The 27318-nt window shown below is 41.5% G+C and overlaps 3 protein-coding genes across 5 annotated transcripts in view; 1 reads left to right on the forward strand and 2 right to left on the reverse strand.

Annotated features, from left to right (window-relative positions):
- Positions 1 to 530: 530 nt before the first annotated feature.
- Positions 531 to 11057, reverse strand: skilb (SKI-like proto-oncogene b). 2 transcript variants are annotated; one of them, XM_036558353.1, is made up of 8 exons: positions 10842 to 11057; positions 7853 to 9126; positions 5084 to 5161; positions 4892 to 4980; positions 4472 to 4653; positions 4125 to 4339; positions 3460 to 3675; positions 531 to 2588 (listed from the first exon to the last, which is right to left on the reverse strand). In XM_036558353.1, the coding sequence occupies exons 2-8, from the start codon at positions 8999 to 9001 to the stop codon at positions 2382 to 2384; spliced, it is 2136 nt and encodes a 711-aa protein (XP_036414246.1). In that variant the 5' UTR covers positions 9002 to 9126; positions 10842 to 11057; the 3' UTR covers positions 531 to 2381. The 2 variants fall into 2 exon arrangements, with proteins under 2 accessions (XP_036414246.1, XP_036414245.1); XM_036558352.1 differs by having other exon boundaries at positions 3460 to 3678.
- A 4118-nt stretch (positions 11058 to 15175) lies between these two features.
- Positions 15176 to 19051, reverse strand: zgc:194621 (uncharacterized protein LOC795037 homolog). Its single transcript, XM_036558620.1, has 5 exons — positions 18515 to 19051; positions 17083 to 17141; positions 16835 to 16918; positions 16297 to 16370; positions 15176 to 16205 (listed from the first exon to the last, which is right to left on the reverse strand). The coding sequence occupies exons 1-5, from the start codon at positions 18853 to 18855 to the stop codon at positions 16161 to 16163; spliced, it is 603 nt and encodes a 200-aa protein (XP_036414513.1). The 5' UTR covers positions 18856 to 19051; the 3' UTR covers positions 15176 to 16160.
- Positions 19052 to 27168: 8117 nt separating this feature from the next.
- si:ch211-230g15.5 (polyhomeotic-like protein 3) overlaps positions 27169 to 27318 on the forward strand; it is a 31596-nt gene continuing 31446 nt past the window's right edge. For both annotated transcript variants that reach the window (XM_036558339.1, XM_036558340.1), the window contains exon 1: positions 27169 to 27270. The gene's annotated coding sequence lies outside the window, so the exon portion shown is untranslated. The remainder of the gene's footprint in view (positions 27271 to 27318) is intronic.

Genomic DNA, 27318 nt, shown 5'->3' on the forward strand with positions numbered 1-27318 from the left:
AAAGTTTCTCAAAATAACAAGACAGCATCTCAACATAATGAAAACGTACCATAATAATGAGAATGCATAGCAAAATAATGGAAATACTTCAAAATAATGGAAGTAATGAGAAAGCATTTCAAATTAATGGCATAGTGGTTCATTAAATAATGAAAAAAATAGGTGGTAGTTTTTTTTTTTATTTTAAGTGCAGGAATGGGCTTCCATATAATAGTGAATTGCTGTGTAGCCAGTCATTATTTTTTGTGATTTTAATCAGTTTACCTCTGGAACTATCATGGGTTTTACTGCCTGAGGTAAACTGAGTAAAATCACTGGAAGAAAAACATTTGACAGGCTACATAACACTGCAGTATAATAACAGTGAATTGCTCTGTAGCCAGTAAACATTTTTCTAAGTGATTTTAGTAATTTCCCTCACGAATCATATCCTATTATGGATGTACTGCCTGAGGTAAACTGACTAAAACCACAGAAAGGCTTACACAGCACTGCAGTAAGTGGCTGTGTAAAATAATAAACGAATGACATATAGGAATAGGTTTTATTGTTAACCCCAACGATATAATGAGTATATCAATGCCAATGAAGTGACATACAGAAAGTTGAGGGTGATACAGTGTGGCTTAATCGCAGGTGGAGGTAGGACAGAAGTGGCATTTCGTACCATACAGACACAAGCAATGGCAGGAAGAAACCCAATAAAATATCAGCACACAGGACTGTGAAAAGGTGGGTAAAGAAATACTCAGCATACTTATCAAGGGCAACCTCTTTTTTTCTTTTTTCTTTTTTTTTAATTTTATACATGCACCTCTCGTTCAGCTCACATGAAGAAGCCAGTAACACTTAGCCCATAAAGCAGCATAGAAACAGCACAGAGGTAATTAGAGTTCAGGCTGCCAAAATACTCCATCTTCTTCTCTTTCAGTTCATACTGTACGAAACACAGATACACAGCTTATATATATTTATATATATTTATATGTTCACCTGAGGTAGCAACAATTTCTTCAGCTCATTCCTAAGTGTTTATGTCCAAGGAATCAAAGATATTCCCTCTGATTGTCAATAAGAGAGCCTAACAGATCTCAGAAAATCAGTTCATTCTCACATACAAACGTCATGTCGCTCTCATGGCATATGTTAAGTAAACCCTGTTTATCTAAACGTATGACACAATGTGATATACAGTTATCGATATAATATCCCGTGATTAATAGTAAATTATTTGACAATATAAAGAGTATTTTATACCATTTTTCTGTCTTTACTAACATAAACGTGTTAATTTGTTAAAATTTCAAAAAAAGAAACGGAACAATATGAACAGAGTTATCAGAAAATCTCAGAGGATGTACAACATTCATAAGAAATGGTTTACAAAACATTTATATACATAATTTTCTTTTTTTTTCTTTTAAATCCATACCATGGTGTAAACTCGATTAACATATCCATATATTTTAGCATACATACATGCATACATATTGTACATTCAAACTGTGCATACATACGTAAAATATAAATGCATCTCGCAAAGAAAAAATCTTAAAGGTACACCAAATAAAACCTATTAAAACGTGACAGAATGTTATGAAAAACGGATGTGACTGGGTGCGGAATGTTACATGGTGACAAGCTGCAGAGCTTCCCAGATACCTCTGAATTTGGAAAACGCCACATTTTTTCAGCGGTCAGGGGAATTCTGAATGTCACGTCTCGTTCCTGTGTGATGACGAGTCATATAGAGAGTGGCAATACTAGCAGCTTGTCATTACGAGGCCTATGTGGTTTATGAGCGAAACTGCAAAATAAACAATATTACTTAGCGTACCTTTAAGTGTGTATAATTTTACAAGGGTTTAGCTCACATAACATTTGTCAATAAAACAATAAATACTTTTATAAACAATATATCACATGTTATCATTTTTTAAACAATTGTAATTCAGAATTGCATCTTTTCTACCAACAGTAGTCATTGCACTGACTAATAAATGGTGCTGATTACACACGTGCAGGTCAAAGGATGACGTTCACACACATTGGGGGTTTCTATTAATGTGTGAGAACTTACATACAAAGAAAAATTGCTGTTAAAAAAGCACTTAATGCTCCGTATAATCAAATTTATACCACAGAACGGACTGCTGACCCAGGATGTTGCTTGTTGTGTATGTCCGCACATAATGCATTGTGTGAAACAGTAATGTTTTCTTTATAAAGACACAAATCAATGAGATTTGAGGCTTTGGCTATCTCTTCACCTACGATAAAAACTAATTTGGCTATAAAATTGCAAGGCCAAAAAACGTCCCGAAATAAAACTTGGTCAGAGTTATTAAGATGTTATGTTGCTAAATGATCTGGAGGCCGAATTATGGAGTTGGAGACATCAGAGCATCAGAAGAGCTTGAGAGGGGGCTGTCCATCGTAGAAGCAGGTACAGACTCCTTCATCTGCTGTTTGAGCTCAGCGATGGTGCGCTCCAGCTTCTCTCTGGCCTCCCTCTCCCTACGAAGTTCCTCCTGCAGCTCCTCCCGGTCCTCCTCAGCACGGTCCAACCTCTTGCGCAGCTCTGATAACTATATACACGCAAATATGTTAAAAAAAACAGTGAGTCATGGATCAGTTAGAGTGCTCAACTTGGTTTAGTGATTTCTCTGCTGAAAACACCAGGTTTAAGTCATCAGTTGACCCAGTTATTACTGTCTGTTATTACTGCTGTACTATACAAATGTAATAACATCATTACATATTTATTTATGTTATCAGTTACCCAAACAATTGCATTTACATTGACTTTTCATTCTGTATGAGCGGGTTTGAATCTGCACCTCCAACATTTACTTTTGTTTTGATGTCAATAATTGCAAATGTGTGGCAAAAATGTAAAGGATGTTTTTTTCTTTTTGTGAAACAAGATAATGACTTTTCATCAAATTCTAAAATATAGTAAAGAGTTTTGAATCCACAGTTCTGACAAGTTTCTCCACTTGTTTCAAAGACTTCCTATGAGTGAGGAATAATTACTATGAAATGACACCAAGCTTTTGTTATCACTGTTGATAACTGTGTCATCTAAGGGTTAAATACCATGTTTAACTGGTGTGCTAGAGCAGGGAAATCACCAAACTGTGCTGGACTAAGGCACTCCATGACCAAGGCTGCATTAGAGTAAACATTAAAAATAAATTCCTTCTCCTGAGAGACAACCCAGCAGGGGGCAGTAGTTTCCACACAACACTATAGTCATAAGCTGATAAAACTTGCGTTGTGATATATGCATGTTTAAGTGCCAAAAATAATGAAAACAAATTTCTCATTACTTTACACGTGAATCATATTAATCACAATAATTTTTATATTGCAATATTTTAATATTTTATTTTCCCCTAGCAGACGGCAGACATCTCTTGTAGTCCACAGGGTGTATAAGGCGTAAACGTGTCCTACCTGTGTGGCGTAATGGCTCTCTTGCTGTTGCTCGGCTCCCTGCCGCTCTCTGCACCTGCAGCCCTGCTGTCTCAGCTGCTCCAGCCTGCACTTGAGCTTCCTCTGCTCCTCCTGCACTTCCCCCAGCTTTTGGGCATGCTCTGTCTGTACCACCTCCAGTTCGCCATGCAGGTTGCGCTGTTCTGCCGCCTCATCCCTGCGCAAAGCCTGCAGCTCCTGCTTCCCAAGGGCAAAGAGGAGGTCAGGTCAAACTCAGGTGAGTTATATTCAACGATAAACATGGGCTTAAGCCCAGTGCACACTGACCGAACAAACACCCAACATTCTAATATTACAGTCAGCTTCATTCTGTTGGCAAATGAATCAGTGTGAATGGGAGAAACATTCTACAATAGTGTGAATGGGGGAGGATGTTATAATACAATATGAGAACATCCCAGAGCAGTGTGAACGGGGGAGAACATTCTAGAGACTCCCAACATTCACAAGCAGGTATGGTGCATAAACCGTTAGCAGTAGGTGTGATTACTAATTACTAATCCTGCGTTTGGGTGTGTTGGTTTTTGTCTGAGGTCTTGGGTTGAGGTGCTCTGGGCTTACGGAAAAGATGCTGTGTTTGTGAAGCCACAACCACACATCTAGGGCGAATGTCATATAGAGCAAACCTTTTCCAGCTGTTGCTGCCTGCGGAGTGTTGACTGAAGCTTCTCATGCTGAGCGTTGTACATCTGAAGCACCTCCACCACCATGCTGTCCTTGTTCTCCTCAAGACTGCCACTGAAAGACTTCTCGCACGCGGGCGTTTCTATGGAAACTCGCGGCCACTCGTCTGGACTGTTGCGTTGCAATTGGCCAGACAAGCAACTTGTTTTTTTCCGCCCTGTAGAAACCAAGAAAAGCATAGAAAAAAAAACATGATTTCAGGAGAAAGTCAGACGCTGTTGAACCATTCACACAATAATTGGACGCATCATCATTCGTTCACAATTCACACAGCTGCATGACAACAGACCTGCAGATTCTTTGGGCTCAGTCTCCTCCCCATCCTGAGCCAGTGTCTTGTTCTCCTGGCTGCTTCCATGTTTGAGGAGGCTTCCCAGCCTCTCCGCTCTGAACGTCTCCACGTCTTTCCCAGCAACACAGCCAGAACTCATATTGGAATTAGCCAGCTTGTCATGCATGTAAAGGTACCAACTGGAAAGAATGCAAATAGAACCGTTAGCACTAGGTGTGATTACTAATTACGACTAGTATTTAACTAACACACAGTGTAACGAGTTGCAGTGGTTAGGATGGCAATAAATGGCAGTCTTTTAATAATGTTACCTCAAAACAGCAACAATAATTTGGAGTAGTCTTTAAAGTATTTACTAGCAGTTAAATGAATGAAAAAAAACATTTTTATGTGATACTTTCGGTAAACGTCTTGTACCTTTGCCACATGAGCTCATGGTGCCTGGGGTCCTCCTTCAAATTGGCAAGCAGACAGGGGTCAAACCCATAGGAGGGCAAAGGCACTGCCTGCATGGGAGAGACAAAAAAAAAACCTGTTGATCTGGTTTCATGTCTACAAGGAAATGCGATGAAAGACACAGACAGAGTTTATTGCAGGTGAGTGCGCTACCTTTCCCTCAGAGCTACTCTCGCACAGCTTCTCTTTCCCAGAACAGAGATTTAATCCCTCCTGTACTTGGGCAGTCTCCTAAAGAACACAAACAGGGATAGTATGTCAGTACTGCGTGGCACAGCATGGAGGCAGGATTAGCTCTGGTGGTTCTGAATGTTTCCTTAAGGCACACAGAGGCCCTGCCATGCTCTCTTTCTGTTTGCAGTCGGGGAGGCATGTATGAATGAGAGCAGAACGAAGGAAAAAATGTAAGTATCTTACATAAGCAGCCAGGAACATAGTGTGGTTTAATGAAATCCACCAGTCACTGCACCTTACGCACACTTTAGAAACCTCTGGGGAAAGATATAACTAAAGCTACACGCTTGAGGACAAAACTGCCATTATTCTGGATATGGTGTACCAATTCCTGTTGATGGTCTTTACAAACACAAACACTGTGGTTCATTCAAACAACCAGTGCTTTGCCCTGCAGACAGCTTTATCTGGAACCCAAATCTTGCAGATACTCAGATTGTTATCACACTCTAACAACCGGAATGGTTTAGTTTAGTCTCTTGGAAACTTAACAGGCATTGCAGGTTTGAACATTTTTGGCTGCAAAGCATTTATGCATGAAGTCATGTGTAAGGACTCCAGACGTCTCTTGAGCGAGCCAGTGTGTGCGCGAGTATGTGTGTGTGTGTGTTTGTGTGTCTGGGTGAGTCTGAGAGCCGTCACGTGGCCCTCGCAGCATGAGGGCTCCACACAGTTATTTACAACATGTGACGCAAGCAGTCCAGTCATTCTCCCAGCAGTAGAGCACTCATATAGCTTATCAGTGACCTCGCTGAAATAGTTCAGTCGCGCCAGACCTGCCCATGGGCCTGATCAATTAGCCTTTCCTGGCATGGCCTCAGCTCAACTTTACGAGACGTGGATCCACTCCCATTAACTCTACCATGTGACACAGTCTGAAATGTTTGCGTAAACTGTCTATGGTAAGACACAGTTTGAAAATATGCAGGAAAAACAGGCATCTACATTAATGCTAGGGCTTTTTAAACCCAAGGCCTGTTATTATTAATATCAGGACTAATATATAACATGTAAAATGGAAATCATGTAGTCCTTAGAGTGTGGAATTCAGGTGTGGGTCCACACACAGGTTTTTGGGGTTTAAGGGGTTATAAGAAAACATTAACTGCTGTACTGTGAATACTACTGTCTTCAGAGCATAATAAGGTTTTTAAAATTCCTGCTTTCTGGAATGCGATATTACTTCAGGACAGTTTTATCATAGGGCGTTGCTATTTGTGTCAGAAAACCCAGACGATTCCATCTCTTATCTGAGGGAATGTTAATAGTGGCTGGGACAAAAATAAGCACATTCAATCACTCCTTCATAGACTGTGGCAGAAAGCCAAGTCCAAAGGTCCCCTGTCTGCTCTCATTACGATTCACAGTGTGTATTTGACACAGGTTACATCATATGTCTTCATGTCTTTGAGTAACTTCACTTTTTTTTCTTACACGGATGTTTTGTCTGCTGTCTGTAATGAGTACTCTGTCACAGAGTCAGTCCGCATTCAATATTTAATTCAAACTACAAGTGGTGTCTGTGTCCTGAGACGCAGAGTCGTGTTCCCAGAAGTACAGTCGCCGGCCGCTGTTGTTTAGTCTCTGGCTAACCATTATATAATGAGATGGGAATTGACTGAGTGTTCTGAAAGCTCACTGGCTGCAAGGGAGGCCGGGACCGAGGGTCTCTGTTTTCATTGGCTAGGAGGCAGGTCCTGTGAGGTGAATGCTGGGCCCGCGAAGGGGGAGCTGCAGGCTTCAGGCACATGTGACGGACTGCCCTGGCCTCTCTTGCTTTCTCTCTCTCTCTCTGTCTCCCACTCTTTCCTCATCTCTGTCTTTTTTTCCTTCTCTCTCTCTCTCTCTCTCTCTCTCTCCCGCCCACTCCCCTCCCACTCAGTTTCTCCTCTGTTTCTCTGCCCTGTTGCCGTGGTTCCTGCTGTTTGTGCAGACTCTGTCAGTCGGAGCTTGAGAGCCAGGCGACCCTGCCTGAACTGTGTCCAGCAGCTTCCTCTGGGGGAAACGCCTGCTCTTAGCACACATGGCCTGGCTCTGCCTTACCTAGCACGAGTCAAAGTTTGCTGTTTAGTTTACAGTCGGCTATGGAGACAAAAGCCGTCCCTTGCGCATGTCCCAGTTCTGTGCTGCAAATTTTTCTGTTGTGACAGCTTGTAGGGAGATTCTTAAGGCTCAGAATTTGTGCAAACTGTGTAACGTATTTTCATAACGTTACCATCTGTTTCTGCCATTCTAAAACCTCATGCATTTTTCTTTACGGTATGCTTTATTTCTGCTTCGTAAATATACATGAAGCCCACTGAAGTATATCAGTCAAACCATTTTACACTTTGACAAACCTAGACATGAGCAAACAAACATGTCTGGCATGAAATTATCTTTTTAACCTCTTGAACTACAGGCTTACGTTTCAGCTATTAATCTTGAGACTTATTATCCAGTAACTACTATGAATTACTTACTAACCACTGTAAAAGTAAAAGTAAGTAAAAGGGTTTCTTTCAAGTGATGCCATAGAAGAAGTATTTCTGGTTCTCTCAAAATGGGTAATTTTTTAAGAACTATTTTTTCTAAACGAATGTGTGCAAGGAAAGAACCAGTGTAAAAGAGTAAGGAGTGAAAGTTTGAGTTATCTCCCAGTAAGCACTGCATTCCCTACACAAACTGAGTAAATATATAGACACTTACCAGATGTGGCTGCTTGGCACCCAGTTGTATGCTGCAGAACTTCAGCTTCACTGTTTCCAGCAGCTGCTTCAGTTTGGCCTCCTCAGTCGTCCCCTGGTACCTGCGTCCGAGCTGCAGGTAGCAGGCCCACTTGGCAGAGTCAAAGCCCCAGTGGCACGTGCGCTTGTCTGGCTGCCAGTGTGAGTGCATGACGAAACGCTCGGGGCAGTAGAGCCGGCGACACTGAGAGCAGCGGATGCATGGAGAGCCAGGGCTTGCATAGAGGCGAGGCACAAACAGGCCTTGGCACTTCCCCAGGCACTGGTGTTCCACCCAAAAGGCTCCAGCCTCTTCGACCTCTCTCTCCTCGTCTTCCCCCGCTAAGTGACCCTTGAGCGGCCCAGCCGGGGCGTTGCTTTCGCCCGGATGTAGTAGGGTGTTGCAGAGGCGCTGGGCGTCTGTGAGTGTGATGAGACCACAAGAGGGTGCCCCAGGTGGTAAGATGCCCAGCACTTTGAGAACATGCAGCTGGGAGGCATCACAGCGGGAGCAGTACAAGTAGAGCTGGTCACACACTGAGTTGATCTGCTGGAGAGAGAAGTCTCGCAGGACTGTGTTCAGCACTTGAGGCAAGCAAAGACGCAGTTCACCCCCCACCGAGAAGCAAGAGATGGTTTCGCCCTCCAGATTGCACACCACAAGCTCTGTGGAGCTGTCTGGTGGCACCAGCAGGGGGCCTCCACCCACGTTGGCCTGGGTAAGCAAAGGGGCCAGCTTATCCTGGCTGTGCTGGCCAGAGAATGCAGCAGGGCCACCTAGAGAGCACTGGCTGCTCAAAGTGAACTGGGCCAGGGTGTGCCTCAAGGCCGGGCTTAGGTCCAAAGCGCTCTCCTGTCCATCCTTCGCCTTGGAGTCTTGCTGATAGCTGAGGTCACGGCCGCAGCCCAGAAACGAGGAGTCCTTTTCCACGTGCTCAGTCTTTATGATAGGCTTTGAGGTTGATGATAATGACGATGACTCCTTTTTGCATGACAAGTTAAGGGCAGCCATCACTCGTTTCTTTATCGGGGCTGCTTCCATCGGTTTCTCTCGCATCAGCCTCTTCAGCGGGACTCTGTGGAGAGCCTGCTCCTTGTCAGGATGAGGACGGTTATTCTGGACCATAGCCATATTGCTTCAACTGAGATATCGATGACTGATCTTCAATAACACAAAGTGAGCTGACTGTCACTCAGGACGTTTTTAAAGGTTGAGAATCATCGTGGTGGTCTGAACTTCAAGCATCTAAATAAATTCTGAAAAAAAAAAATCGGTAATGTTGTTTAAAGATCAAACTGCCTTCAAGAGGTATGAGTTTTTTATTAGTCATCGTAGGGAATTCAGAATGAGTCATTAAAGGAATTCATCTATAGAAAAGATTGTGGGTTTGTACGAATCGGTCTACAAAGGTTGAGAGATTTAGATGTCTAGATTTTTTGCAGATTCACTTTCAGCATAAAGCAATGCCCTCAATTCATTGATGTGAAACAATTTCTTATGGAAGGCCAAAACAGAATCATCTCATTTTGCAATGTACATGCAACCAGCCCACGTATTTCTGTTCTCACTACCCTAAAAGCCAAGAAACACTAATAGTGTCAAGTACAGATAGACAGTCATTGCTGCAGTGACTAAAATATTGTACCACATCTTCCCATGACGTTTGCTGTATTTCTAGCCCCATTTTCCAGATGACGGCAGAATCCACTGTTGCCATTCTCTGACCACTTTCACTGAATTACTGTAACAAAAACTCAAATATCTGGAAATATTCTCCCCAACATATTTTCCCAGGAAAAGCCGATGTTGACTCTCTGCGTCAAATATGTGTGCGAGTTCTAGGGAAATCCTCAAGCGAGATTTGAGAGCTGTCAGCCAAACATTTTTGGATATTATTGCACAACCGCCCTGGTCAGATCCTCTGTACAGCAACTGCGACAGACCCTGCTGAACTCAAAACAACTGATATTTAGGCTACTGTATTTCTGGGTTTCTTGGGTTCTGGATGCACCTTTTATTTTCCTTGACCTTTGAACATCAGCAGTTCCACCAAAGTTCAAGTGAATCACATAAACCAGGAGTGAACCACTGGACTTCACGCAACTTTATGCAAAATACATAAGACTGCACAGAAAGTGAAAAGGCCATTGCACTGCTTTGCAGCTCGAATGCAGGGCAGATCATGCCTTGTCTCTACACAAATGTCAGCAACATAAATGTCAAAAAAGCCATCTACAGTGCAGAGCCTCTGTGATTTCACCACATCTTTCAGAGCTTCAAAAAAAAAAATGACTCACACACCAATGTAGCTGCAAGTGACAGACATTCCACCCCCTCCTACAACTGGAGCTTACTCACAGCCAGAGCTCCCCCTCCCCCCTCTGCTGTGGTAATGACATTCACCAGCCCTCCACAGCCCTTTACGGGACAACCCCCCATCCAGCCTCCCGAAGACAAGCTCTGCATTTCACAACAAATCGTGGAGCCCCCCCATATATGACCATTTGTGAAAAAGTTCAACAACCAGCATTTTAAACAAATACCAACCCAATGTCAGGGAGAAGCATTCATTTTTTCCCTCTAGCCAGCCACTGCAACGATAAGCCGTGATTTGCCCAGCCTGCTGTAGGCTGGAGACCACAATCACACACAGCCCACCAGCCAAATGGCTCCACTATCGAGTGAATTCTCCAACAGACACATTTTAGTCAACGTTAAAGCAGCCTTAAACTTGAGCCGAATAAAAAAAAATCTATCTTCAAGACACTCAAAGGTAGATTGTTCTGGGTCTATGTAGGTTATCTTACGTTATTTAAACGGTTTGAATCCAACATAAGCGCTTATTAAACGCATTAGACCAGCAAATTAAACGCTAACACCAATACACGTTGTTATCTGATCTCAATTATGAGCAGATAGATCCAGTGAAGGGGGAAAAAAACAACGCAAAGACCCTTTAATGGTACCTTACCTTTCCAGCTGAGACGTTTAAAGAACGATCCTCCTTTAGTTTAAGGTAATGTTCCTCATCAGGACGAGAAAAAACGACCGTACGAATGACTGTAGGGTTTTTAAGCTGGCTGTAAGGGGTTTACCCTCCGATGCAGCCCGCATTCGAGTCTCCGTCTCTCTCTACTAAATCACCGAGACGAACACTTCATGGTGATAGACCATGGTGTTATTTTTTACCTACCCGTTTTCAGGCAGGTCCCGCCCACCCTCGCTGTGATTGGTTAGCGGTGTTCCGCGTTCTAGGATTGGATTGGTTAGCGGTACAGTAGCTCACGCTCTTAGGCCTAAGAGCAGGCTGCGTGTGAGTTTTAACTGCTAGCCAATCCTAGCGTAGAGGGGGCGGGGATGCCTGAATATAGGTGGGAAACAAAATACGCCCACAACCCGACAACCTACGTCATTCGCCCGTCGCCCACTCAGCGACCGAGACTGCCACGGCTAGACAGCAGGACTTAGCAGAGAGGAAGTCTGGCTCGCAGTCTGTGGTTTTCACATTCTGGCAGACAGGCCATTAATGAGTTTTTAACTTTTCGTGACTGTTGGTTGCTCTTATTGTTGCGTTGTCTGGCTTTCCAGACAAACGAGTGAACAAATGAGTTGTATAAAATGTGCTGATTTACTTTAGATGACCTACTCAGACAGTTAATGTTATCAGTAGCCCTGTTTTTTTTAAATGTGTTCATTCTTTAAATGTAATTTATGTAAAACACCAGATGGTCTGGAAATGTAGAACTTCATTATAACACAAATTTAGAAAAGAACTTACCAAGTGTATAATAAAGTAGTAGTAGGGTAGATTTTAAATTGCTAACACAGACATTAGCCTCATGAAACTGCTGTAATAATCCTTTGGATAGACTAAGTAAATAATCCACCGCAATAAAATGGGGATAAATCATCTTCTGAAAGGCTAGACAATGGTTTAAGACTGCCCTGTTTTCAAATGCCCTTCAACAGCTTGACTTATTTGAGACGCCAAACTGGTTTAGACAAGTCTGCGTCATTAATACTCTGGGTTTTTTTCAAGAGGTGTTCCCCAATTAACAACATGTAATCTGCTGTAAATCAAACAGAGATCACACCTAAACTGCGGTCCACTGGTGTAAACTAGTATTCCAACTATTTTGACCTCTCATCAAAGGCTAAGAGTGCTCATTGGATCCCCCCGCGATCCTGAGCTCTCACTTTGTGCGCTTTGACTGGGTGCTCAACATTTCCAGACTGTAGGACATTCCCTACGTCAATTAACCGTGTAAGACAGATGATGTTATGTCGAATGACGAAATCAGACCGAAAGAAAAATTGTAAACAGTCTGTTAGAAACTCAGGTCTGTTACTGACACCCCAACTGCTACTCCCACACGCATACGCAAGTCAATTGTGTCTCTGAGTGCTCTTTTGTCTGTCCTATCTCTTTTTGTCTATTCTGTCTACTGTAGTGTCTGTATTTGTCTTGTGAAATGGCTAACTCAAACCAGGCGAGCATTTGCATTCCCTTTTGTCTGATTCTCCTGTCCTATCTCTCTGTTAGCATAATGCAAATAGGGCCAATTTGCATCAGACTTTGCATTTCTATGCCGCACATCTAATATAGGCTTCCGCCCCGACCTGTCTAGGGCACAGTGACTCAAAAGCTCCAAGAGGAAACACCTGTGCTCTGACCGATCGAGATTATGCAGACTTCATTATGACCCAGTGGGGTCATACTAGAAGAAATGCTTACACTGACCTGTATGTCGGCTACTGCAGTTCAAGCCATGAGCAAACAAGTCCTTCTTCTGCCCTTAATGTCAAAACAGTTGGCTTTACTATTGATCCTTATAAAATAATTTTAATATCATGCCCTAAAGAATTGTATTTGTAGATAATGTGTAATAATGTTGTATGTAAATACATGTTGTTGCATGACTGCACATAGGGGTAACTAGATCAGCTATGGCATATTTTGAATATTCTAGATTGTATCTATACTTCTGTAATTTGTTCACTACCATACTATTTGAATAAAGTTTGTTATGGACATGTGTATTCATAATCTGTCAATGAATATTAGTAATACATGAAAAAAAGAAGGAGGTACAGGCAAGTCTGTAACATATACTCTGACCTAAATCACACTGTTGACTTTATTAAAAGGTGTGAATGTGAGGAATGCCCGGTTTGAATGTTGAGCTTTGACTATTGAGGTAATGTTTTTGACAGTCATGAGTATCTCTGGCGTGAACAGCCTCAGCCTTCAGCAGAGATTCAGGTTTGGGTTTGAGAGCAGATTAGAGTTGGTGTCATGAGCTCTCCATGGCTGGATCCCTGGGGAAGCTACCGGTCGTGTTCTCATCTCAAGAGGGCTTGCAGCATTCCCCTTGGACCAATGGTATTGGTAGCAGACCTAACAATAATAGGGCACTGACTATATCTACACTGGGGCAAAGTACACTTGGTCATTTTAACCCACTGTCCTTTCATGAACCAAAGGCACTGCCAAGTGACACTAGGCCTAATTCTTCACACTGCTTCTGAAGACAAACAACTTCAGTGGTTGATATGTTATTGATTGCTTTTATATATCTTTGTATATTGGGCCATAAACACATTGAGGGGTTGTATCCCACCCCACCCCCACCCGTTTCCAGGTGAACAAGTTATCCAGCTAAAATTCACTTCTTTGTTGCAGCCTGTTGGTGCTGCTGTCTAGACACATTGCTGGGAAGGCATTGAGGTTAAAAATAGTTCAACTTTTTAAAGAAATAGCTAACTAGCAATGGCACAAAATTAACTCACCCCTGATCAACATGTTTAATATATGAATCCACAGCTTAGCTAAATGAATTCATGGCTTGTAAGCTTAACCAGTGTAACCATGATTAACTTTATTATTCCAAATGGAAGTAGCTACCATCAGTTAGTTAATGTGTTAGCTGTTGTGGCTAGCTAGATAATGTTGTTGTCTCACAAAATCCTAATGATGATATGGAATGCTCAAACTGTACTTTTCTCAAAGAAAGCACAAAAAGGAAAGTGAAGCGGAGAGAAATAGGACAATTGGTTGCAGTATAAACACAGCTGTAGCCTTCTCATGAGCAAGACTCTCTAAATCGATAAACAGCATGTTTATTACAACTTAAACTCAGGTCAAAACTACTTCCATAATAATGATCATACCCTAACCTTTATAACTAAATGAGCATTCTTTAAAGTGCATGAAACGAGTTATAAAATGTTGTACATTTAGGAGAACAATGTGATTAAGGTCTAAGGCCCAATCCCATTCCACTTAGCCCTTACCCCTCCGTTTTGTGCGTTCACGTCTGGGGTAGGGTGTCCCAATTTTTGTTGAGATAGAGGGGTAGGGCGAAGTGTTAGGGCTACACAGCCCTCCAAACAGGGGTTTTCAGAGGCTCACTCCAAACAGTGTTATGCGAAAAAGAGAAAAACATGAAAGATGGCTGCGCAAGCAACCAAAGAAACCCACAAATGTGAGTATTTTCTTTGTTAAAAATTACAATAACCACTGTATTATCTTAGTTTAATGTCGTTTCAATGTATTACAGTCCTTTTCTTCGTAATAAGCGCAAAATTCATTAGTACTATGCTGATTTCTCGGTAGCTATTTAGTTAAATTTCCTGTTCCTCCTTAAACGGTGCTGCGCCAGATTGTAAATTCTGCACCATTTAAGGTGGAACGGGAAAATACAAACAAGAATCTGGCGAATAGCTGACTTCAGCTTCATATCACTGATGGTTTAAAGGTGATAATAAATAATTGTCATATCCTCCTTCTATGAAGGCATATGATTCCCTAAATTTAAAGAAAAAAACGGAGCAGCAGTGAGGAGCTGAACTTTATCCTCCTCTGCTATCACTGCAGACTGGCAGGGTCGCCTACAGAGCAGCACTAGTAGCTGTTAATGCAGTAATGTTCTCTTTATTTTAGGGCCCCATTTCATAGGGGAAGATTTCAACCACTACCTCTTGTAACTCAGTTTCAAGGGGCAAAGTGACACTCAAAAACAAGGGTAAGAGTAAAAATAAGAAATGGGATTGGGCCTAAATGTATATAATGCAAAGCATATTTTTTATTGGTAATGAGTTGGATGACATTCTGTCATTCTATGAAGACAGCCAAATGTCAAATAATAGACTACGTCCAAGTTTGTACTACATTAAAACAAGACAGCTTTTCAAATGAGTTGTTGGGCAACTGTAAAACAAATTGGGTCAAGGAAAAGACATGATCTTCAATCAAAATGAGCCTTATTCAAATGCATCACTGTAAATTAGCTATAGAGAGGGATGTAGTTTAGTATCTTGGCCATCCAAGAGATATTTGAACTTTATTTTATTTAGCATATGTCATTGCACTTCAGCGAAATTGTCTTATGCTTGCACTGTCTAAACATTTATACAAGTTGAAACCCAGAATTATAGCCCAGCGCTACGTGGTACATGGTACAGGGAGTGATGGTGTGGTAAAAGAGCGTAAGGCTAAACCACACTGAGGAAAAACACAGCTGGCCTTCACTGCCTGTTCCCTCAGTTTTCCATGCTCATCTCGTAACACACACAACTCTCTCTCTCACTCTCTCTCTCTCTGTCTCTCTCATTCTCTCTCTGTCTCTCTCCCAGCCAGCAGGAGTTTGTATTTTTGGAAATTTCAAAGTAGACGGCTCTCAGAATATACACGGATGACAAAACAAAAAAAGAGAGCGAGAAAGAGAAGTAATTGTTGCTAGGGAACAGACGAAAAACACAACACTGCAAGAACCGCAATGAACAGCATGACATAACGGAATGAATGAAACTCAATTACATATTGCACATTTGTAATAACACTGTAATCGTACTCCTTTGTCAATATTCTTCTTCTAAGCAACTCTTACTAACTATGGGACAAGCATGAGAGCTGCGAAGGGAACAAGTTTATTATCCATCATTTTCCATAGAAGAAACTGAGATGTTATTGTTATAGTTGTATGAGTGTAATAAGTATAATACCTTTGTCATTCTCAAAAATAAGCAACAGCTTCACAGTTATTACAGTTTTAGACACTGGACAATTCAACATTACAACACAAATCAACAGAATGCACTCATCTCATTTAAAATAGCATCGCTGAGTCTCAACAAAGTAAAAATAAAATACACCATACATTTTGTGAATGTCTTAAGGTTGTCATTTAGAAAGGAAATATAGTTGAGTACACTGAACGTAAGGACACATTTTCTGAATCACACAAGCTGCAAAGAAAGTTTGACGAATTTATTTCTGACATTCAGAACGTCATCCGAACACCATGGGAGATGTTTCCAAAGCATGTTTTTTCATCTGAGAAAATAAAAAAGAAAGACACTCATGAGATCAAAGCGATTAAGTGGGAGCGATGATAGTAATTCAGTGAATGTCCATCTGGTCCCACCTGTTTTTGTCGTCTTTTCATTTGCATCTCTTGTTGCTGTTTTATTCGGACTTCCTCCAGCGTTAAGCATCCACCTGCAAATTGGAAAGACAAAGTGCGTTTCATACGTCCTTTAGAGTAACGTTAGAGCCCTCGGCATACACAGGGTGCCATCATATCATTTTCTGACTCATCTGTCTTATTTGTGACCAGTCAGACAGGGTTGAATGTAACATGACAATCAATCACTAGCACAGTACCGCCACCAAGTGGACATAACATATAGCTTAATATCTGTGTTGCTTTTTGTGTGATTGTGTGTGAGGGGTGAACAGCGTTATTTAAAAGCAGTAGTTCAGCAAAAAAGCTCAGATATTTTAACAATTTTCCACTTACCCGAAATGTAAAGACATGCTTGGAGTCTGAACTTCTTTATTTTTGCACTGGAGCTATAAAGCTAATGTAGCTAACATGTATTGGAAGCTTACACCCCACCAATTAACTCTGTACAAACCTCATTTGGGTAAAGGAACTATCACTTTACAGGGCAGTGACTCACCCACAGCACTTGGTGAGATGGAAACATAATTCATAGTCCGACTCAAGCGTAGGTCTTCTAGAGCTGCAAGTTCTGCCTCAGCCTCTGTAACACAGCCGCAATTAGGTGGCAGTTTCACCAGTAATGAACCTACAGTCACTTAAAAATAGTTACACAATAAAGAAATCTAGTTAGACTAGTTACACAAGTGTAAGTCATGTCTACACTTTTACATTCAAACTGCTTCAGGCCAGTAAAATGAAACTCACTTCTCTGAATATCTTGCCTTTTCTTGGGATTGGGAGCAAAAACGGTAAAGGCTTTATGGCTGTAAAAGAAAGAGACAGGCATGTCATGTCAGGCCTTACCCAGTTGCTTAGACAGTTAGCGTGTGAAGGTCAGAGTACTTTAAACATTCATTTAGCAGATGTACAAGCACCCAGCCACGCTAGACACGGATTAGGCCAACCACCATATGCTTTGCAGCTTTGCAGCAACTTTTATTCTGGGCCAACAACACCAGACTAGGGCTGGGCGGGCAATATCATCCAGTCTCATGATGTTTCCATTGTCTGCCTAGGGCTGGGCAATATGACAATATGTATCGCTATCGTGATAAATCCTGCCACAATACAATACAGTATGCTTTTCTATCATATTGTGCATATCGTCAATACTTGTAGAACACTGACCAACTGCATGTACTATTATAAAGAGAGCAAAATTAATCCCGTTTACGTGGATTTAGTGCAACAAAGTATGCCAAATATTGAATAAAAATCATTATATTCACAGTTTTTATATTAATTTTTTAAGATGTAGCACTTTTTTCGCTGTACCAATGATCACATGTCTGAAAAAATAAATATTGATATATCATGTATCATGAAAATTTCCTGAAGTATCGCAATATTATATTTTCCATATCACCCGGCTCTATTTCTGTCCATTACTGTGCCTCATTCAAAACTCAAACACTCCTTAAAACTTCAGTGTGAATGGGCGGAGCTAAACTGCTGTAGGCTGAATGGGCTGATATATGTAAATTCATTAGGTGACATCATAAGAACAACTTAAGTTAATGGACTGGGGTTCGAATGGCACGTTTTGAGACTTTAACCATGTTTACATGCTACATCAAAGTGTTTTATAAAAAAAAAAGTTTTATAAGATACAGTATTGTAAGCATGAACCAGACAGCCCTGCTGAAAAAGGACCGTTAGACAATATTAGGATTTAAACCTAATGGTTTTGCTTTTTTTATGGGAATTGGCTCAATAGTTTCCAACAGCTTCCTGTAGAACACCTTTAGATCCCTTTAGGAAACCATCAAATGCATGTAGAATCAGCCATTTAAAACCTGTTAAACCAGTAGAGTCCATTACATTGTGATATCGACCCATTAAAAAGCCATAACACGTTACAAATCCATCAGGAAGCAACAGAAACACCATTTTTTCAGCAGGGAGAAACAAGATTTATGGAAAGGAAAATAATTGGCTGTTTATTTAATTATGGATTTGGAACTGTTCTTTGGAAACTGAAGCATAGAGCAGATTATGCATTGCAGTCAGCTCCTGGATACCATACATCTCCAAAAATGAAATGAAAAACTAAGGGAACGATTTTAGGCATTTTATGGACACAATGTTCATCATATATTAAATATGTTGCTAAAATGTCGCTTTTCCCCCCAAATACCTTTGGATCTCAGGGTGTTTCTTGGGCTGGGCTCTAGGTGGCTGAGACTGCGAGGCTCCACACGCTGCAGTTCGTGCTTTTGTCGTCTTCGACTCGCACGATGTCGCTGCTGTTCGTGTTTTTTCGGTCGCCTTCAGTTCGCCGGGAGCTGCAGCTCGTGCTTTTGATGTCGCCTTTGGCGCGCGCCCTCTGGTCTCCACGGCAACAGGGTCGCGCGCGTTGTCATGGTAACAGCGTGGGCAGCTCGACGCCCGTTTGCCGCGGTGGCTGCCTAATTCGTCCATCCGCGCTTTGGGCTTCGTTTCAGCCGGTTTGGGCTTGAGGACTCTCGTGTTGGGCATCGCTCCTCAGTCGCTCGCTGTTACTGTCCTTAACCGAAGCTCCCTGATCTGAGTTTCTACCTCTCACCTGCCATGATTCGCAGCTGAGTGAACACGAGCGCGGGATCAGATCCTCTCAGGCTGTGTCGACTTTGTTAAAGAGTTTCTGAGGGTGAAAACCGGTTTCTTGTGACCCGTGATGGACTCGCTCTGTAAGTCCCGGCTCTTCTGGCCACCTGATCCGCTTACAGCCGGTAAAGCTGCGTGTTACGCAGAGCGACGTAGGACGCAGCGTGATGATGAATCTATCGGTCGATATGGATCACATCGATCTCAATAATCGCAAACTATCGATATCATTTAAATTAAGTACAGCTGTTTCAAAACTGCTTCAAAAATCCCATTTCAGAGTTATACATAGGTATTTATAGACTGCTGGTTGTAATGGAGCACATTCTGAATTAAGGGGAGCCCCTGATGGCCAGAGGATAGTAGGCCACCGTTGGCCCACTGAAGGCAAAGCTGGCGGCCCACTGGCGTTTTGCTCAGCGTTTTCTGGGCGATCCACTGGGGCTTAAGATGAATATTAGACAAAACTCCACTTATCATCACTCATTTCCCACTCACAGTCCATTTCCCCCCCTGCATTCCTTTCTTTAGTTATACTTTGTAAATTAGTAGATAATTTTAATCTAGCACAGCATCAGCAACATTTTCTAAAAAATCATTTTTCAAATTAATTTTTTTCTCAGTTGTTTGTAATATTTGTCTTAGTTTATTTTCTGAAATAAAAGTCTGTGCATTTAAAATCTGTTTGAGGAGATTAAAACTAGTTAGATCTTGTATATAGGACAGTAATCTGGGTGGTCCAAGGGTGGACCAGCAGAGGCAAACAGCAGGGAGCCAACCTTATCAAGCCAGTGGACGGATATATGCTCGCTATCTGGAGCACAGCTTGACCACTTTGCTTGTCAGTCAAAAGGGCAGAACAGTCTGCACTGAAAACAGAAAGTTGTATTTTTGACTAAATATTTTAACTAGAAAAAAATTGTCACAGTGCTGGTTCATCTGGTCACCCAGTATGATCAGCAAACTCCAAAACAACATATTGTCGCTGTCCAAAGAAAAAGAAGTATCGGTAACACTTTATTTGGATGGTCCACTGCAGATGCTTTGTAAATGCTCAGTCTGTCTTTGAGTAACATTCAACTAAAACCAAGTTCAGTGTGAAAGATTTGATTACATCTATCCCAAACACTAAACCTAACCCTAACCCTAATCTCAAGACAAAACTTACACCTACCCCAATCCTAATCCTAACCATAATGGTGTTGATAATCAACTGAACATCACCAGAGAGTTTGTTAATGATTTAAGTATCTGTAGAGCATCTATAGGGGACCATCCAAATAAAGTGTGGCCCAAGTATCTCCAAAATAGTCTCCAACTTTACAGGAGAGAGAAAAAACATGTTTGCCTTTCAATGTAAGTTAAGGTAAAGAGGTTTTATTCCAAGGGATTTTAGAGCATTTCTGTTGGTCCATTCATCAAGGAATTTTCACACAATGTAAAGGACAGCTGGTGTGTTGCAATGATGTAGACAAATAAAAATGGACAAAAATGGAGATTTAAAGTGTTTTTTCTGGACATCGACGATATTTTGCTGGTGACCAGCCGAAGACAGGGGCGCACAACTCCAGTCCTGGGGGTCCAGTGTACAGCACAGTTTGGTAGTTCCCCTTCTCAAACACACCCACTAAACCTGGCAATGAACAGATAAGTGTAATCAGGCATGTTTGAGCAGGTAAATCACCAAACTCTGCTGGGCACAGGCCTTCCAGGACTAGAGTTGTGCACCCCTGGCCTAAGAACTTCCATTACTGCTGACCAGCATACTAGCATCCAAAACACAACATTTTGGTTTTGCTGGTGACCAGCCATGCTGGTCTATGCTGGTTTTTCTGGCAGGGGAGACTGTCTTTATTTATTATGGACATGTATCTTTGTCTCTCAAGTCTCTTTTCTGAGTATTCTGCTTATGTTTTTATTTAAAAATATTCACACACCAGCGTGTGAATAACCCATTTGAAAATAAAAACTGATTGTGTTTTGAATTTTGCTTTTACATCATCTGTCTATCAGCTGCACAGTATCTGTTTTATTTGAAAGGGAAATACAATGTTGTTGGTGTATTGACTTAAGTTACACTACATAAGTTGCTAACTTACTTAATGGTTTTGATTTAGTGCTCTAATATACACCAATCAGGCATAACATTATGACCACCTCCTTGTTTCTACACTCATTGTCCATTTTATCAGCTCCACTTACTATATAGGTGCACTTTGTAGTTCTACAGTTACAGACTGTAGTCCATCTGTTTCTCTGCATAATTTGTTAGCCCCCTTTTACCCTGTTCTTCAGTGGTCAGGACTGCCATGGACCCTCACAGAGCAGGTAGTATTTGGGTGGTGGATCATTCTCAGCACTGCAGGAACACTGATGTAGTGGTGGTGTATTAGTGTGTGTTGTGCTGGTCTGAGTGGATCAGACACAGCAGTGCTGCTGGAGTTTTTAAACACCTCAGTGTCACTGCTGGACTGAGAACCAGTCTGAGTCCACCAACCAAAAATATCCAGCCAACAGCGTCCTGTGGGCAGCATCCTGTGACCACTGATGAAGGACTAGAGGATGACCAACACAAACTGTGCAGCAGCAGATGAGCTATCGTCTCTGACTTTACATCTACAAGGTGGACTGACAAGGTAGGAGTGTCTAATAGAGTGGACAGTGAGTGGACACAGTGTTTAAAAAATCTGGCAGCACTGCTATGTCTGATCCACTCGTACCAGCACAACACACACTAACACACCACCACCACGTCAGCGTAGAAGCAAGGAGGTGGTCATAACGTTATGCCTGGTCGGTGTACGTTTTTGATTGGTTACATGTAATCAGCCCCTAACTGATATGTTAGCGTTACTCTGGCTGCTCCATGGCTGATTTGCTGTTAAATACAGATTTATAGAAGTATTTGTATGTCTGTGCAGTTAAATACTTGTGTATGCTCATGTGCACCTACTGCTAGCTCCTTATTGAGAACAGGCCGACTATGGACAGCATTCAAAGAAAAGATACTAGGGCACTGTGGGAGGTCACTAGTGTCTATAGTGAATTCACATGGGCCTGTTTTGCACTGCAGGGCTGAACTGTTCTGAGCAGGGAGGGTAACTGTTCCAGTGGCATTTCCACACTGACACAGTTCATTACGGAGCACTTAAAAACTGGGCTCATCGTTTTTTTCAACACAGTTAGCTAACCATGTTCAAGGCCACAGAACCACAGAACCTTTAGGTGGGATGACATAACAATGTGGCTATTTGCCTCTTGGTTCTATGTTCATGTCAGTGCCTGGCATGCTGCGTTATTTTAAACCCGAAAACAGTAAAATAAGTTCAGTCCGCTCACATGGATGCCAAATAAATGAAAGCAGTGCACAATTTTCAATCCACCATTCAATAAACGTCAAAGCCTTAATCTAACAACAATTTTTAAATGTTAATGGTCCCACCAGGAGGGAGTAGCTGATTAGCATTAGCTTAGCCAGCATGCTGCCACCACAGCACTTTTTTCCAGTGCATGTAGTGGGGTGCAGCATTTTAAACTGGGAAAAATGGGTCTAGTGATGGACCTGGTTTTAAATATTGAGATAACAGATACTATTGACGTAAAGCATTAGGAGGAACAACACAATGTTTAAGAAAAATGAACAGTCTTGAATCTATCAACTTTGACCTCAGTACATTTCAGCAGGAAAATCTTCCAGATTTTAAACCCCACTAGGCCTGCTTGCTTTGGGTGACTGTTTCATATAAAATAGCCTGCACACAAATCTCATAATAAAACATTATGCGATTATAGACTGTTCAAAGCATAGATAAACAACTTAAACAACCTGGTTTCAAAGATGCGTGCTTGACTGATACAGCTCAATTGCTTCACCGTACCTCAGGCTGAGCTTTTAGACATGCCCTTTTTAGTAGCTAAAATGAACATATGAATCCAAACTGGCATCCCTTCAGTATTTTTATAAGTAAGGAAGCTTAAAATAAATGAAGGTATTGTTTATTTTACATCAGATGATTGCATTTTTAAACAAGAACATTGGTGAGGTCATGTGTTGATGTTGGGTGATTAGTTCTGGATCACAGTTGGACTTCCACCAGAGAATTTGCACTGGACAGATGGTTATAAACTGTTCTAACATTCTGTTTTTAGCTGTTCATTCACCCCCATTCGTTTGGGACTTGCTTGCGAGTGCCCTCTGGCGATTTTCAGTCATGTTTTTGATATAAAGGGAGAAACAGGAAATGGCCAGGCTGAGGCTCTACTTAAAACGGCTCGCATGGCTGAAAACAAATTCCACTTCGACTCCAAGTTATTGGTGCTCCATCCAGGGACAGATCATGGTCTTGTGAGGACCCTGCATCTTTATAGTCCCTCCAAACTTTAACAATAACACTAAGTAACTAAATAAATACCTGAAAAATGAGATTAAACAACACATTTAAAAGTTCAGAAGTTCACATTCATGATTATGTGCATTATCAGCAATGCAATTTGTTATCTTTTTGTTTTGTGTTAATGACTAATGTGCAGCATTCTCTTGTGTCTACATTGTAACAGGTTATGGTTTCTGTGGAAGCCAAACCAAGTCACAATACAGAAGCATTCTTATTCCTAGTATTCCTAAGGGCACAACACCCCATTTGAAGAGAAGCAACAAAAATCAATGAACCTGAGAACAGACAACATTTCTTATTTTATTTCATTTATCTAGTCATTCATACTTATTCAGTCTTATGACACTAATATCACATGCTAATATCACCCCAAGTTTTTGTGCCCCCTCAGGCCATACGGTCTCAGGCCACCTGTGGCCCCTGGCAGCAGAGCTGGTTTAAGCAGAAGCTGGCCACTTCCTGTGTCTCCTGTTATATGAAAAGCATGACTACAAAACGCCAGAGGGCGCCGTAAGCGAGTCCTAAATTAATGGGGGTGAATGGAGCTACAAAACTAAGAATGACCAGTTAAAATAGTTTCTAACCAATAGTCCAGGACCTTCCTTTAATTTTGGAAAGTAGAAGGATGTATTTCGCTAAACAAGCAAAGAAAACTGACTTGTATGTTTCCTTTTTCTACAGCAAACAGGTTTTGGACAGTAGGACATTAGCATTTCTGCTACTGAGTGCTGATTGGTTGGCAAACGGAGCAGCTCATTGGCTGAGTGAAGCGGTTTGCGCTCACTGATGCACATGAGGCGCTCTTATAAAGTCATATAACTAAGTTCAACAGCGCTCAAAAATATAACAGCTGTGTTAAAATGTTTTATGCTGTTCTATGTTTAGGAAATCAATGCATTCTTCTGTTATAAATTTTTCAAGCATTTACAAACTATGATTTTGCTCAAATGATCCATATTAAACCTTTCATTCTGGACACGCTTGGGACCACCCTCTACATTACTGAGCGGCAAGTCCTGTGTCTGAAATGGTCCCATAATCATTGTATCCTGCATTTGAAAATCTGAATCACTATATAGAGCACAATTATAGGGAATTTGGGTTGGTAGTAAACAATTTTGGCCACTAATGTCATACAGGTTCGCTTATTACTGTGCAACAGCAGATTCCATCGCATAAACACTATAAACGTCCTGCCCCCAGTCCACTATAACCGCTGAGTTTGATGCATGAGAAGAGCTTACTTACATCTGTAACTGGCCTGAAATGAGGCCTGTGGAGATGCTGCCGTTGTAGCTGGGCTCATTTATCCTACTCTGAGAAGTTATGCGTGAATCACCGTGTGTACACTACTTCTTGCAGTGCATTGTGGGATTGTTTGAGTGCACTGGATCTTCTACACTATGTTTTCGGACATCACTACAAAATGGCGGAACCCTAAAATAGTGCACTGTAGAGTGAACAGGGCAGGGTTTCAGACACAGCTATTCCCTGCCCTGTTCACTCTATAGTGCACTATTTTAGGGTTCCACCATTTTGTAGTGATGTCCGAATACATAGTGCAGAAGATCCAGTGCACTCAAACAATGCCCTGGGCAGTAATCCTTCTCTGGCTCCGTCGCTCCAGAGAACACAATTCCACCTTATACCTCTCTCAGCTTTATACTCCTCTAGCCAATGGTTGACTGAACATGACGACCTTAGGCTCACGTGTGGCTGCTCCAGAGCGTCCAATTCTATTTGCAACGCTTGTCTACGAAGATTATAGGCTTCAAGTTGCGTACACACAATTAAACATGTATGTCAGCAATGGGTGAACCTTGAACCCTTAATAATAATGTTTCATTTATATAGCACCCTTCATATTCACAAGGTTGCTGTACAACAACAGTCTTGAGAAAAAAAGAAAGAAGATAAACTATGAAGGAAAGGAAGGAAAGAAGCATGGTATAAAGAGGAAAGCCAAGCCAAGATAATAATAATAATAATAAATACTGTAGCGTCAGTTTAGAGTAAGACACAGGAGTGGCTGTGATTCCACCTTAACCACTAACCATAAACTTCACCCTCACAGTGACCAACACACAACACACCAACTACCCACTTCCCTGACACAGAATAACACAATAAACACATACCACATACTTTTAACTGTAAAACAACAAACATAAATAGGACAAACAATCCCTTTTCCATAGTGTGCCCGCCTGCCATGATCCTCCTGGCACCTCACAACTGTTCAGAGACCAGCGCCAGCCAGTAGCAGGTTACTACAATACAAAAAGAAAAGGCAAATAAACAAAAAAGCTCACCACACCACTTGGAAATATGGATATATTAACCTCTTATTGACCAGGGTATATTTTGGTTTTTCCATCTGAATTTACATGACCAAATCGTAAGGCAAATTATTCAGTAACTGCATGAAATAAATGTCAATTTTTATTTTATTTATTTTTTGTAAAAGTTCCCCTCAATTTAACAGAACGTGTTTTATGATCACACAAATTGCTATATGCTTACAATTTACTGCTGAAAGCCAAAAATCCTAGACGCTCTTTGTATTATTTTATAAAAATAATTTTTACAGAGCAGATCACTGAAGAGACGCCATCTGTTTATAGTTTATAGCCCAGATTTGTGGAAAAATGGGTCGACTTTCAGTAGATTATTTTTTTTTTGTGAGTTCAGCTTCTTTTATTATAAGGGTTTAAAATTACATCACCCATCTATTTGACTGGAAAGAAGACAGTTACAGCTCTCATACGACCCCCACCTTCTGAATGAAGCTTATGAAATATGAAAGTTATGAAGAATATGATGAAGTGCGTTTTGGAACCTTCGGTGGTCTCAAGGAGTTGAAAAGGTTAAAGCTATTATACACATATGCTATGACAGGATCCTCTGGTTAGAGAACTAAAGGTTCTTTAGTAAAGAAAATTGCTCTATACAGAACCATGAACACTCAAACCATGAACACCCAAAGAACCTTTCAAGAAACATCATTTTTAAGAGTGTAGCTTAGCACACATTGTAATGCGGTTAATGAGTAAAGCATGTAAAGGTGGTGAATGTTTTGTTTGTTGCTAACTGTGCAGCCCTGAGCGAGAGGAGTGATGAAATCACAGCAGTCGTGGAGTAACAGACGGAGTAATTTGCAACATAAATCCAAATCCGAACATATAAAAATTCACTATAGTTTTGAGATATGAAGTAGCTTTAAAGTGTGTTATATTTCTGGCTTATGAGCTTTTTGAAAAGGCAATTGCATCAGATCGCAACGGTTTCTGGGCTGGTCTACTCTAATGCTGACTCGATCCCTCGGCCTTCCAAGGGGTCATCTGACAGTACTCACTTGTAATGGAGTAGGGAGCCCCCAAAAGAACATGGGGGACAAATGACATGGGTTTTTCTATAATTAGTGAAAAAACCCTTTTTTTCAAAAACCATTTTTTCTCAAATTATCTCGAGATAATTATCTCAGGATAATTTTCTTGGGATCGTTTTCTGGTAATAATTGTCTCAAGATAATTCCGTCAAGATCATTATCTCAAGAGCATTTTCTCGGGATAATTATCTTGAGATAATTAATTTAAAAAATATATTAAGTCATTTCGCAGGTAAGAGGTTTCTTTTCGAACCATTATGGAAAAACCCGTGTCATTTTTTTCCCCCGTGTTCTTTCACGGACCCCGTAATGGAGGGCCCTGTGTTTGACTTATCAGGTACAGCAGCGTTCGGTCCTCTTGTCCGGCAGGCGGCGCTGTAACAGACCGAGCGCTCTGCGCGCAGCGGTTTGTTTTTTTTTCGCTCTCTACTTTTACCTTTGACGCATTAGGACATGACGGGGTTGTGAGGCTGTCGGTGGACGGTCAGTGTGAGATGGGTGATCTGACCCGCTGACTGCGGACAGGTGGGTGCAGCAGCGGCGCTGCGTGGGGAGCAACATAAACACGCGCGG

This window comes from Colossoma macropomum, unplaced genomic scaffold (assembly GCF_904425465.1).
Source record: "Colossoma macropomum unplaced genomic scaffold, Colossoma_macropomum, whole genome shotgun sequence".
Lineage (NCBI taxonomy): Eukaryota > Metazoa > Chordata > Actinopteri > Characiformes > Serrasalmidae > Colossoma > Colossoma macropomum.